The 14,003-nt window shown below is 36.6% G+C and overlaps 1 protein-coding gene across 2 annotated transcripts in view; it reads left to right on the top strand.

Annotated features, from left to right (window-relative positions):
* Window positions 1-14,003, top strand: part of DCC (DCC netrin 1 receptor) — a 1,085,205-nt gene that overhangs the window by 971,446 nt on the left and 99,756 nt on the right. For both annotated transcript variants that reach the window (XM_070513040.1, XM_070513039.1), the window contains exons 19-20: window positions 3,794-3,901; window positions 12,788-12,982. In XM_070513040.1, coding sequence (XP_070369141.1) covers window positions 3,794-3,901; window positions 12,788-12,982 — 303 coding nt within the window. The remainder of the gene's footprint in view (window positions 1-3,793; window positions 3,902-12,787; window positions 12,983-14,003) is intronic.

Below are 14,003 nucleotides of genomic sequence, written 5' to 3'. Positions count from 1 at the left end.
ATTGTCAGATCCTGAGATAGAGACTTGGTATAAAAGGTAAAGAAAATACAGTCTATATCTTTGTGATAATTGTAATGTAATATGGAAGAAAAACGTGTTAGAAAAACAAACCCTGAAATAACATGAAAAATACAATCAGAGAATTTTGAGTAAGTTGGAATCAGAGCAACTAGATCCAAGTATAAATCCTGTCTGGAGACATAAGGGGAGGTTTCACAAAAGAAATAATGATTGAGCTATGACCTGGGCAGATCATCAGTGCAGGTACTCATTCCTGATGGTCTAAAGAAAGGCAGCAGCTTGTACAAAAATGCACAAGCAATATCAGGAAGATGTCTTCAAGAGGCACTAATGAATAGTTCAGAGTGACTGGAACACAGTATTCATGGGACGAGGGGAAATGAGGCTGTGAAAGTAAAATATAAATCCTGCAGGCCTGGTATTTATTATTTCTTGCTATTTATTTAAGTTTAATTCAAAGAGGATGGGTAGTCAGTGAAGAATTTCTAAAAGATGACGCCAGGCAATCCCATGAGATTGGAGAGGAGCAGACCAGAGACGTTCTGTTCTGCTAGACTTAGAGGTTTCACTGAAGTCGTTAGGGTCACATTGTTTTCCAGATTCTAGGCAGTAGTGTGCAGTTCATATGATAATCCTAAACACTTGAACTATCGATTCCAATACCAGAATCTCTATTCACCAACACTCACACGCCTTGAGGAAAAAGAAAAACTTGCATAACACCTAAACTAGATTGGTTGTAGATTGGTTTTTAAAAAAGTGTAATCAACTCTCCAATGTATTATTTTCCTAGCTAAAGTTGAAGAGTCATTTTATCTTTTTTTGAATACAGTAAGAGATTCAGTGAAGCAATCTAATCATCATCATTTGACTGTTTTCTAAATAAGCATCAATTTGAATTTTAACACAGTTAAGAAAAAACAAACTATTCTAACTAGTTAAAAAGACAGATTATTTAATTACTTCCATAATCAGAAAATTTCTTATTATGCTTGGCATAATACTCTAAGTTAATTTGTGTCTATATGTTACCTTCCTATCTGTGCTTAGAAAATATCTTGACTGAATTCTTTATGAGAATAACCCTTCTTTAAGACAGCATTGCCTCTTTGGTATTTTGTGTAACTAATCATCTTTTCTTACAAGAATGTCCTTGCTCTGGTTTCATATACACGCAGTCTCTTCATTCAGGAATCAACTACAGAGACCTATGTTTTCTCTTCCTCTTCCTCCCCATCCTCCTCTTCTTCTCTTCTTCCTTCTTCCTTCTCCTCCTCCTTCTTTTTTTCCTTTTTAACTTAAATATATTAAGTACCTCGTCAGGATATTGCAGTTAAGTGCAACTTTAGTTAACACGGAATCCTAGTAGTTTTGAGAATCAAGTTGTTGGAAATGAAATGATATGATATATGGAAATGTTTGGTGTCTCCTCTATTTGGAATTCTATTCAGGAAGAGTATCTGGAAATAGAGTGTTGATAATGTTCAGATTCTGCACTATACGGCCAAGAGAAGAGCCAAAGAGAATGTAAGAGTGAAGAGGAGTTCAGAATTAGGACCAAATTGTACCCATCTTATATTACACAAGCATTCCTATGCAGAGATCAAGAAATTCCTCCAGAATCCAACTGTAGAACTTAGATATGTCCTGAAATTGCCTGTGTCAATTTAAGGATAACTAAAAGAGCCTATGGATAATAGACTTGGAGCATTGTGGGCTACCTAGAAGGAAAACTAACTGCATTTCAAAGCATAGAGAGTGAGAAAGCAGATCAAAAGAAGCCTGAAAGATACTGTACTGGCTTGGCCAGTTTGTGTCACCTTTAAAATTTCCCTGAGCACAATGTAGAGGAGGAAAAATAATCTTCTCTTTACCCTCCTAGGCTCTTGGCTGAGATCCCACTGTAATAAAAGACAGATTAACAGGAGGAAAGAGAAACAAAAGTTTAATAACATGTGTACCTCCTGTATACATAGGAGATACCCAGGAAAACCGAGCAGTTCTTTGAAATAGCCCAAGCCTCCTCCTTAAATATTATCTGCAGCTAAAGAGAAAAGAAGATGTTGGGGGATTGGGAGCCAGTTATGGCAAGTTTTCAGGCAAATCACAGTAAACAAGGATATTGTTATTCTGCAGATTTAAGTCTCTGCCTTCTCCTCTGAGGAGAGTTTCCAGATATTCTGTCATCCTCCTCATCCTAGTACAGACAGGGAGACATTCTTAGAAATGATTTCCCTTGTAAATGTAAATTTCTCTTACAAAAGGGTAACTTCTTGGTTTTCAGAGCTTCTCCTATCTCTGCTGTTTCTTAAAAATCATCAGGCTGAAATAATCCTTATGCCAAAGAGGCATATTTTGGGTTGACAAATTCCGCTCCCTTCAACAACGTGTGGGAAAAGTACCTCTAACTAAGAAAGGTAGAGTTTTGTGCCATCTTACTTCGTACCAGGTCGACACTAAGACCCTCAGAGATTCTTTACTTTCTCTATTTTCAAATATTGCTTTGCCTTCTTGTTAGGAGATACCTAGTATGTTACCTAAGCAAGATTTTTTTTTAAGTGTCTTCATTTTATTCTGCCAATAGCTCTATGTGGGACACCGCCTCAGCATGGCTTGATGAGCGATGCCATGTCTGTGCCCAGGATCCGAACCAGCGAAACCCTGGGCTGCTGAAGCAGAGTACACGAACTTAACCACTTGGCCCTAGGGCTGGCCCCTGAGCAAGATGTTTTGACCTGTGTTTAAGTGCATTATTTCTTTTCCTTGGCTTTTAAGGAAATAATAGAATTAGGTGACATTTTCATTTATAAATCCTACAGTTGTAACAGATTCTGTCTCTTGGAGACATTTAGCTTTTACTCCACAAAAATGGGGTTCTCCTACCTGATGTGCATAATAAAGCCAATTAATTATGGCATCAGCTTTTTGGAAAAGAAAATAGCTTTATTACTAGATCAATCTGCAAGGAAACGGGGAGATGTATTGTCAGATCTGTAACCCTGATTCAGGATTTGGGGCAAAATTTAAGATGTTAGGGAGAACAAGCTGGCACGTGGAAACACTAGCAGGACAGTGGGCTTTAAGCACTTACAGTAAGGTTCTAAACATTTGTGATAATGTTCTAAATATTCATGGTAAGGTTTTAAACATTTATGGTAAGGTTGGGAAGGAGTTTTAACACCAGATCTTCCTGGATGGTGGACCTTTCACTTCTGATGAGTCCAACTTTCAAGTTCTGGTCAAGTCCCCGTCCTTTGGTTTCATGGGTAGAAGAACCTGGTTCCATGGTCATTTCAGATCAAGATTTCTTCTTCTGCACACGCTGTGACTATGCGACTGCAAGTTTTCTGAAAAACAATTCTTAATCACTCTGTTGATAAGAGATGGGGTCTGTTCCAACTGGCTCTAGTGGGCTTGTGGTTATATAGCCAACAGTCTCATTAAGTATTTGTACATTTCTTTCTTCTTATATGGTTCTTACATTTTTAGTGTAGCACTCACTCAAAAATACTAGTTATACTTTTCTCCTCTGTATTTACACATATTCTAGTCTCCTCTCTATATGCGCACTTTTGGAAGTCATTTAACTTCCATGGAAAAACATTAATTTCTGTATTTTGTTTGCTTATTTAATTCAAATACTTGAAATTGTAAATAAACATGCTATACTATGTGATAAATTCTGAGTGTCAACATCATGGTTAGAAATCCCATAAAAGTCTGTTTCCTTTCACATCCAATGACAAGGCCCTGTCTCTGTTTCATCTCACAGCCCCAACCTCTGCTCCTAAGGATTTGACAGTCATTACTCGAGAAGGGAAGCCTCGCGCTGTCATTGTGAGCTGGCAGCCTCCCTTGGAAGCCAATGGGAAAATTACTGGTAAGCACCTCAGCTTTATTTCCAGCATTATTCTGCTGGCCTGTGAACTTGTGTGCACTGCTCATGCCTTTTGTATATTAGTTTTCTGTTCCAGCATCACAGTTGACTTCCCGACCCTTTCTGATTGTCTCTTCTTGCCCCCTACTGACTGTGGAATTCTTCTAATGGGCATACAAATATGCACATACACACTTCATTTGAGTTGCTCCTTGAAAGATGTATGTTTCAATTACTATAGACCTTTTGTTATTCCTTCTGTGGAGCATTAAGACAACATTCTAATGCAATGCCTCTGAGCATAAATGACTATAAAGAAGCCAATTTTTTGGCAGTTGTAAAATAAAAAAGACAACCAATGACCATGTATTTTTGTATGGCACAAACGAAGGTTTGTCTGGGGTTTTTTAGCTTCTCACTTAGCTTTTAGCTTTTTATTTAAATCATAAGATTCAGAAAACATTTAATATTAACTGACAGAAATTGAACTTAATGATATTTCACAGTGACAGATTTTATTTTGCCAAATATTGCTGATAACATCAGTGCCTAATTAAAGCATCCATTAGAAGCCTGTAATGTTAATTTAGTATGAAAAATATAATGGAGTTCTATCAGGGATTTTGCATTTAAATGATCACTTTAGGCTTTTAATAGATGTCTCTATAGCATGTAATTATTATGAAAAATATTGTATAGCTAAAAATGTGCACATTATAGTCTAATTAACTTGAACCATTGGGTTAGGCACATGCAAGAGTCACTCCTTTTTCTTCTTTTTTGCATACAAGAGGTGGCTGGCACTATTATAAATTAACAGACTAATTCAGTCATTCTGTGATACAGAGATAAGCATGAAAATTACAGTTCAGATGACACACATTCTTTATGTGAGTTACTTTCTGAATTTTCCAAAGTGAAAAGATAATGTGGAAATTCCAAATGTGATTCAAATTTAAGTTGAAGACTTGTTTTCTCTAGGAAATTGCTCTTACTGCAATAGCAAACAGAATTTTCATTTGAGCTGACAAATATGGAAAAAGAAGAGGGACATAAATTCTCCCCAAAATCTTATACGCTCAGTTGTCACTGTGCCATCCTTTTTAAAACTGAGGCTGGCTCATTCTAATTTTCTTTTCCCCCCTCAGTGTTATGATCTATTTTCATGGGTTCTATTTCAATATTTTTGTGGATTTTGATTTGGTTACATGATGTCTATTTTATTATGTTATAACAGTTATTTATAAGCATATGGTAAATCAACAGATAATGAGTTTAAGGAAAAAAGACAGAATAGAAGTTGTCAAAATAAAAACAGGTTCTGATGGAAAAAATATATTTTTTGGTAAAGGATAAAATAATCTATATACTATCCAGTTCTCCGCTCTTATTTACATAAATCTCATCAAATAGTCAATGTAAACAATAGAATGTGTTTTCAACTCTGAAAGGAAGCTTAATTTTGTTTTTCAAGGGAAAAAGTGGAAGCCTGCTCCAAATTAAGAAATGCAAATTAATCTAAGCAATAAAATTCTATGTTCTGAAATCACAATGTGTGTGTAAGAATCCTTGTCCATATATTTTATTTAGAGTTGTATGTTGAGTAGTTCTCACTACTAAAACTCGATTCTCTCACAATAATATAGTAAAAGTGTAGGATGCAACACTTTTTACCTTTAAGAACCTAGTTTATTTATTAAAGCCAAGTTGTGATTATTCAGTTCAGATATTTTGACTTAATTCAATAGGAAGTAAATAATAAGAATCTGTAGGAGAGGAAGAACTATTCCTTTACCCTCTAAGTTCTTCTGGCTGACCTAAGAATTACATTGACAAGAGACAGAACAACAGGAGAAAGTCAAACAAATTTAATAACGTGTATACATGGGAGAAACCAGGAAAACAGTAACTCACCAAAATGGCAGAAGCCACTGCTTTAAATATTGTCTTCAGCTAAGGACAAAGGAGGATGTTGGGGGTAGTGTCTTGAGACTTGAAAGGGGAGGAAGGCAATTTACATGGAGATGGAAAAACAAATGTTTGGTAAACAAATGTTGACCATGCCTTGCAAAGACAATGATAGATGGAGAGGACTTTGATTAAAAGGCCCTTGTTAGGTTGCTCCCTGTCTAGCACACCTAATTTATGTTACACTATAGTTATGTTATTAGCTCCTTCTTGGAACAGGCCTTCTATCTTAAATCCTTTTGGGCAGTTAGGGGGAAGGTCAAAGTTTCTTTCAGTCTTTTGTCCTCAAAAATAATCAAGCCAAAGAGACACGTTTTGGGGTGGCCAATTCTGATCCCCCACAAATCTTTAAGACAACTTCTTTTCTATACATATTTTGATTCATTCAATCAAAACACTTCCAGAAAATGGGATGATAAAATATTCAAAATACCAGACCAGTAGGCAAAGGGCTCAGATTTGCTGCACTTTATTTCTCATGCAAAGTGCAAAGGAAAATGTGGCAAGGCACCTGTGTGCCTACGTGGAGGGATGTGCTCCCATCCTACCTTTGTATTTCTAGGTTTTGCTAAGTCCTGGCATGTATGCAGGGTGGGTAAGAACCCAAGCTCCTGAGGGTGATGCCTGGGCAAATTATTTAACCTCTTAGAGTCTCACTTCCTCATCTATAAAATAAGGATAGCAATACAACCTCTTTTGTAGAATTGCTATAATAAAGTACTAAGAAAATTCCCTGATGCCCAGTGAGCACTGCAACAAATTATTATTATTGCAATTTGAAATCCATTCTAGGAGCAGCTTTACTAATGTGCTTTGCATGGAACCCAGATCATCAATTTGCAAAGACATATACTTCAAAAAGATTAAACAAAAAAGAGTACAAAGGAGGAGATTCAGACAATTCCAGTGTCTAAATTCTTTGATCATAAACTGGCAGTTTAGGAATTTGGACTGACATTTTCAGAAGAAAATTATTCAGAATGAATTAAGCATTTATTACATGTTTGGCATTCTGCTAAGTACTTTAGTATTTAAGTGGCCACATATTCCTATTATTCCACTTTGAAATGAAGAGACGAGGGCCTTCTGAGGTAAATAACTTTCCCAAAGTCTAATAACCAACAGGCAGCAGAGCTAGGATTTAAAACTCAAGTTCATGCTCTTAACCATTACACTACGTTTTGCTCCAGCTTATTAGTATTCTACTGAGCCAAATCAGTAATTCTCAACTGATTTACAATTTAATTTATCTGAGGAGGGATTGAGCATGGTACTTTTTAAAAGTTCCCCAGGTAATTTTAATGTACAGTCAGAAATGTGAAACTTTGATCTACACAAATGCAGCATGCAACAATATTTAAGATCAGGACCCAGCCAGCCCCAGAGGCCTAGTGGTTAAGTTCACCACACTCCACTTTGGGAGCCCGGGTTCGGTTCCAGGCACAGGCCTACACCACTCATCTGTCAGTGGCCATGCTGTGGTGGTGGCAAAAATGGTCAGGACCAACATAGACAAAGGGAGGAATGAGGTATTTAAAGATTGGTTCCTTCTCAATATGATTTAACAGTAAAGGTTATACTCTCTTTTTCTGTGTCATTTGATACTCTAGTCCAATTCTGCTTTCTTGAAATTCTTTTCTCTCTTGACTTTTGTAAAGTCATCTAACCACTTTTATTCCCACTTCCAGACTATAGCATCTCAGTCTTTTTAGCAGACATTTCATCCACCTGTTCCTTAAGTATTGCTTCCCCAAATGCAGATCTTTTTATTCCCTGTTACCTTCTCTGAAAAAGTTTCTATACTATAGCTGGGCTTCAGTGAATGCAAGCTAATGTCTCTGAAATCTCTATCTCCATCCAAGGATTCTAAATACACACATTCCTACCTCATATTGTACATTTCCACTTACCTGTCTTATTGGTACCTCATTCTATTTCCCCAATCCCTGTCTCTCCTCTTCTCCTTCTTTGGTTTTTTTTTCTATCACCTACCATAACTGGCCAAATAACGCTCTGTTATATTCCGTAATAGGTTATAAGACCACCCAGGATTGTGGACCCAGCTGGGCACCACATTGCGATCACGTGTCCAAATCGGATTATCTTGCTCTCATCGTTTCAAAACCCTCCACAGTTCACCCAGTTGCAAAAGTTGGAAACTTAGTCGTCTTGAGTTTTTCTTATTTATCTTCTTTCCATGTAATCATGAGAGAACATCTAAATGCTTATAGTACAAGGCTGAAAGCTTCATGAGAACAGTTTTCAGATTTTTTTTTTTAAGATTGGCACCTGAGCTAACAACGGTTGCCAATCTTTTTTTTTTTGCTTTTTCTCCCCAAATCCACTCCAGTTGTATATTTTAGTTGTGGGTCCTTCTAGTTGTGGCATGTGTGACGCTGCCTCAACATGGCCTGATGAGCAGTGCCATGTCCATGCCCGGGATCCAAACCGGCAAAACCCTGGGCTGCCGAAGCAGAGTGCATGAAATTAACCACTTAGCCATGGGGCCGGCCCCCAGTTTTCAGATTTTGTTCAATGCTTTCTCCCCAGTAACAAGATTCTTGATACTTAGTAGGTAGTTAATAATTATTGAGTAGAATAATCATTGAATTTCTATTAAATATGTTGTTTGATTTGAAACCAAAGCTCCAGTTCTTCCAAATAAGACACTTCCTTAAGCTTTATTAACATTAATAAATAAATAGCTGTAGCATTTATAAGTAATTACTATGTAGAATGTAATAGAAATACTCACATATATGAAAATGCATTATCTCACAGTAACTTGTTTTCAGATGAGAAAATTGAGACAGATGAAGTAAGTTATTCAAGGTTGCAAAGCTAGTAAATGATAGAGCTATGACTTGAGGTCAGGCCTTCCTGAATCCATAGCCTATAATTTTTCACCACAAAGAAAGAGGAAATGGATCCTTCTTTCATTATATATCTAGCTATATACATGATTATCAGAATCAAGTCTTTAAAGATGAACAGCCCACAGTGGGCTTCTTGCTGGGAGGAGTCATGTCGCATATCTTGGTCTTCTTGGTACTTAGCAGTCTACATGATCCATGGAAGGGAATCAATATTGAGTAAGAAGAAGTATGGAAAAAAAGAGTGGTAGAATTGAACACTTTCTGACACTTTGCCTCTGGAATTACAACTACCTATTTGCATAAGCAGGGTCAAAATGACAGATGTATGGTATTACAGTTTATATGTATTTAGACAAATGTGATTCCATTGTGGGAGTGCCCAGGCGAGTTGACTATCCCAGGTCTTGCAGCTTGTGATAGAATATAATACTTCATTGTTTGGCTAGTAGTGGTGGGTAAGAGACAAAAATGAAGTAGAAAAAAAGAAAGAGTAAAAGATGGAGAATGACGGAGACTTGGACACAGAGAAGTGAATATATTGGTACAGAAAGATAGTGAGAAACCAGTGAATTTGTTCCAAGCTTTGTGGTTATATGGAAATCTATAAGGGAAGATTTCAATAATGGAGTTACTATCCTCCAAACACACCAAACTCATACATCCAAATGAAGTTGTCCACTTTCTCTAAGGCCAATTTTTAGAGTTTTGAATGATATAGTCTGTTTTTCTTCTCCATCTCAGCTCTCAAATGTACAGAAAACCACAGGCTTCCTCATAAATATCAGGAAAGTGCTCAAATACAATTTGGAATTATCAGCACCTGATGCTTGAAACTTCGACCTTATTTACTTGATGCCAGAACAGTCATTTTCAAATGCTTGACTGAATACTTTTTATATACGAAAAAGCACAGTGAAGGCAAATATTATATTCTCATTTGTTAAATGAAGAAAATCAGGAATATGTGTAGCTGACCTGGGATGCGAACACAATTCTCCAAACTTTCAGGTTCATCATGGACTTGCAACAACCCATGAAAACTTTGACAATCTCATTAAATGTCATGAGTGTAAAACTGATGTGGTTACAGGCTGGGGTATGTCATTCAATAAGTGAGTTTCAATACCTATTATGCGAAGACTATTTTATTAGTTTTTTTGAAGAATAAAAATTAATATAAGATAAGGCTCCTGAACTAAAGGAATGTTTTTATTCTTTTAAGAGATAAGATATGCACATCATAAAAGCTAAAAAAAATATTACCAGTACGAGAGTCTTCTATTTAATCAATGTGGTTCTTTGGGGACCAAGATGGAGAGCACTCTGGCTGAAAGAATATTAGGAAATTTTATTGATGTTGATCATGAGGGCTGAGTTATAAATGAATAAACATCCATGAGTCAAAACAACTCCCTTATACAATGATATTTCACAATCCTTTTTGGACTGTATGCCTCCAATTTTAATATTAGCCAGAGGGAAAAGTCAAACAATCTTTCCAAGTTTTGTGAGATTCTTTATCTTGATAAGCTTTTTATCTTCTCCTGAGTTCTCCGCATCTTAAGACATTGATATCTGCAGCATCACCTTCTCAACAAATGCCAAAAAATACACAGATTCCACATATCAGCTAAAGCAGCGATTCCTGACCTTACCTGAACACAGAAATCATCTGGGGTGTAGATCACTAGGGTTACCATTAATCTATTGTATTAGCTATTGCTGTGTAACAATATTATCACAAATCTATCAGCTTGAAACAGCACACATTTGTTCTTTCACTGTTTCTGTTGGTCAGGAATCCAAGCACAGCTTAGCTGGGTACTCTGCTTCAGAGTCTCTTATAAGGTGACAGTCAAGGTGTTAGCTTAAGTTGATGTCTCATGTGAGGCTTGACTGGGGAAATATTTGCTTCCAAGCTTATGTGGTTGTTGGCAGGATTCAGTTCCTTACTGGCTGTTGATCAGAGCCTACCCTCAGTTCCTTGCCATGTGGTCCTCTCCATCTGACAGTTTGTTTTACCAATGCCAACAAAGGAGAAAGTCTATAGAGTTGGCTAGCAAGAAAAAAGTTATAATCTTGTTTAACATAATTATGGAAGTGATAGTCCATCACATTTGCTGCATTCTGTTGGGAAAAAGCAAGACTTAGGTCCTGTGTACACTCAGACAAAAAGGTTTACACAAAGGTGTGACTACCAGGAGGTAGGGATAATTGGGGCCAGCAAAGACTCTGTTTGCCACACTTATTGAATCAAAATGCCCTTTCTTGGAGTCTCTGTTTTGTAATTTGTACTCAGCCCCCAGGTAGTTCTTATGATTAGGCAGATCTGGGGAAAACACCAAACTTGGGAAAAGGTGAGAACCAAAGCAAAATAGATGCAAGTTTTCAGCATTGATCTGAATTTAAGGGAAATAGACTTCTGAATTTGGAGTTTGCAGCTTTGCTTAATCCCACAGAATCTCAAGGAAGAAATTTCAGTTCATTGTCTAGAATGCATCCCCCAAACCCAGGCCTAATTCTGTAAATCACTATGGGATTAAGTGACAAACGATACAGAATCATATAAATGCTCTTACACTTTATTGATGTGTATTACAAAGTTTACAGAAAGGAGGCTTGCTATGGAAGAAGGTTTCATATGTTAGATGTAGCTTAAACTAGACCCTGATGGATGGGTAGGATTTGGCTAGAGAAAGTGAGGAAAGGAGGCATGGTGTGAGGAATAAGCAGGAGGTAGGAATAAGCATAGTATGGAGACCAGTCTTCCTGGAGTAAGGGTTTGTGCTGAGATGTAGGTAGTGTGCATAGTTATTTGGGGAGGGAAGTGAATCTGAGTCAGAGAATCCTGTGACATAATCATTGACAGATGTATGTGTAAAGTTCCCCAGTCCAGATGGGGCAAACGAGACTCAAAAGAAAGGAATAAGTGAATCAAAGAAATACACTTGTTTTTAAAATGTAATTTACAAAGAATGTATTCAGTGCATAAGAATAGACCTAGGGACTTTTGTGGCCTATCTGGTGCAGATATCACTGCAGACTTTTGATAGAAGTGGAGCCTGGCACCATATTCACGTAGCAAAGACACCTGTGATGAGCTCTTTTGCAGTTTCATCAGATAGTGTAATATAAAATTATGAATTAATGCTTTTAAATAAAAGCTAGCTTCCATATTGACTTAGTGTTCAAATGCGAATATTATACAGGGCTACCTGGATTTGTTTGGGTGCATATTAGACTATTGCCGCTGAGTACACAACCAGAATTCAAGCATCATATTTCCTTATGCAGAGGGTAAATGATACTATCAAGTGATAGATTATTAATATTTGAGATAACTAAATAATCTATGATTATCCAGAAATACTTTTTCTTTCTTTTTGCCTAGGTGGGATGCACTAGGCAAATCCTGCACTAACGGAAACAGTGTTGGATTTTTAGTATGGCAGTAGAGGATATTATTCTAGCCCTCTCTAGCCCTTTCACCACCTAGCTTGGGTCATCCTCAGCTTCATAATCTGTGAAGGAAAGCAACAGTACCCCTGCCGACCTCACAGAGTCATTACAATAATCAAATATCATTTATTTTTATAACACTTTATGTGTAACATTTTAAATTTGTCAATGTATTCTTGTTATTTAAGCACAAACCAAAATAAACATTTATTTTCATTATTGGACTACAGTGAAAATTATACAGACCTGTTATCTATGTTTCACATTTTTCATCATGCTTCTATATTAGAACAAACCAGTAATCAGGATTTATAAGCAGCAGAAACCTCACATTTTTTAATATGGCAGATATTTTTATTTCTAATGACTTATTCCATTTTCAGGTTCTGTGTATTGAAGCAATTATTTGTCTAATTCTTGCAATATGAAAACAATCATTGCTTGCCTAACTGAATACTGTAGTTTATAGATTGTGGACATGTAAGTAATCATTGCAAATTATATTTCGGAAACATGAATGTTTGGATGCAGAAGTATAGCATGCAGTCAGTACACTAAACAAAGTTGCATTCATCTATTTACACAGCTTACATCTTGTTTTATACCTTGGACAAGAACATACCAATTGATGACTGGATTATGGAAACAATCAGTGGTGATCGGCTTACTCATCAAATCATGGATCTCAACCTTGACACTATGTATTACTTTCGAATTCAAGCACGAAATGCCAAAGGAGTGGGGCCCCTATCTGATCCCATCCTCTTCAGGACTCTTAAAGGTTTGAATCATTTCCTATTATTGCCTTTCTTTTCCTATTGGGTTATTATAAAATAGTTTGAGAGTCTGTGTTAAAAATTGCCCTACGTCATCTCTGTTGGAAACATGACTACAGTGGACATTCAAAATAAATTAAAATGTAAATTAAAACCACAATGAGATATCACCTCATGCCTGTTAGAATGGTTATCATCAAAAAGACAAGTGATAACAAACGCTGGCATGGATGTAGAGAAAAGGGAACCCTTCTGCACTGTTGGTGGGATTGTAAGTTGGTGCAGCCATTATGGAAAACAGTGTGGAGGTTCCTCAAAAAATTAAAAATAAAACTACGATATGACCCAGCAGTTCCACTTATAGGGATACATCCAAAAGAAATGAAAACACTAACTCAATAAGAGATCTGTGCTCCCTTGTTGATAGAAGCATTTTTTTACAATAGCCAAGACATGGAAACAACCTAAGTGTCCATCAATGGATGAATGGGTAAAGAAGTTGTGTTATATATATATACAATGGAATATTATTCAGCTATAAAAATCAAAGACATCCTACCATTTTTGACAATTTGGATGGATCTTGAAGGCATTATGCTAAATGAAATCAATCAGACAGAGAAAGACAAATACTGTATGATCTCTCTTATATGTAAAACCAAACCAAAAACAAAAAGCACCAAACTCACAGAAAAAGAGATCAGACTTGTGTTTGCCAGAGCTGGGGTGTTGACAGAGGGGGAATTGGAGGAAGGTGGTCAAAAGGTACAAACTTCCATGTGTAAGATAAATAATTACTAGGGATGTAATGTACAACCTGATGACTATAGTTAACACTGCTATATGGTATGTAGGAAAGTTGTTAAGAGAGTAGATCCTAAGAGTTCTTATCACAGGTAGAATTTTTTTCTTTTCTTTTTGTTGTATCTATATGAGATGATGAATGTTATCTAAACCTATTGTGGTAGTCATTTCACAATATATGTCAATCGAACTATCATACTGTACACCTTACGCTTATACAGT

Source organism: Equus asinus, chromosome 7 (assembly GCF_041296235.1).
Source record: "Equus asinus isolate D_3611 breed Donkey chromosome 7, EquAss-T2T_v2, whole genome shotgun sequence".
In the NCBI taxonomy this organism is placed as follows: Eukaryota; Metazoa; Chordata; class Mammalia; order Perissodactyla; family Equidae; genus Equus; species Equus asinus.
The sequence above is the reverse complement of the archived record's forward strand: the minus strand, read 5'-3'. Positions and strand labels throughout refer to the sequence as shown.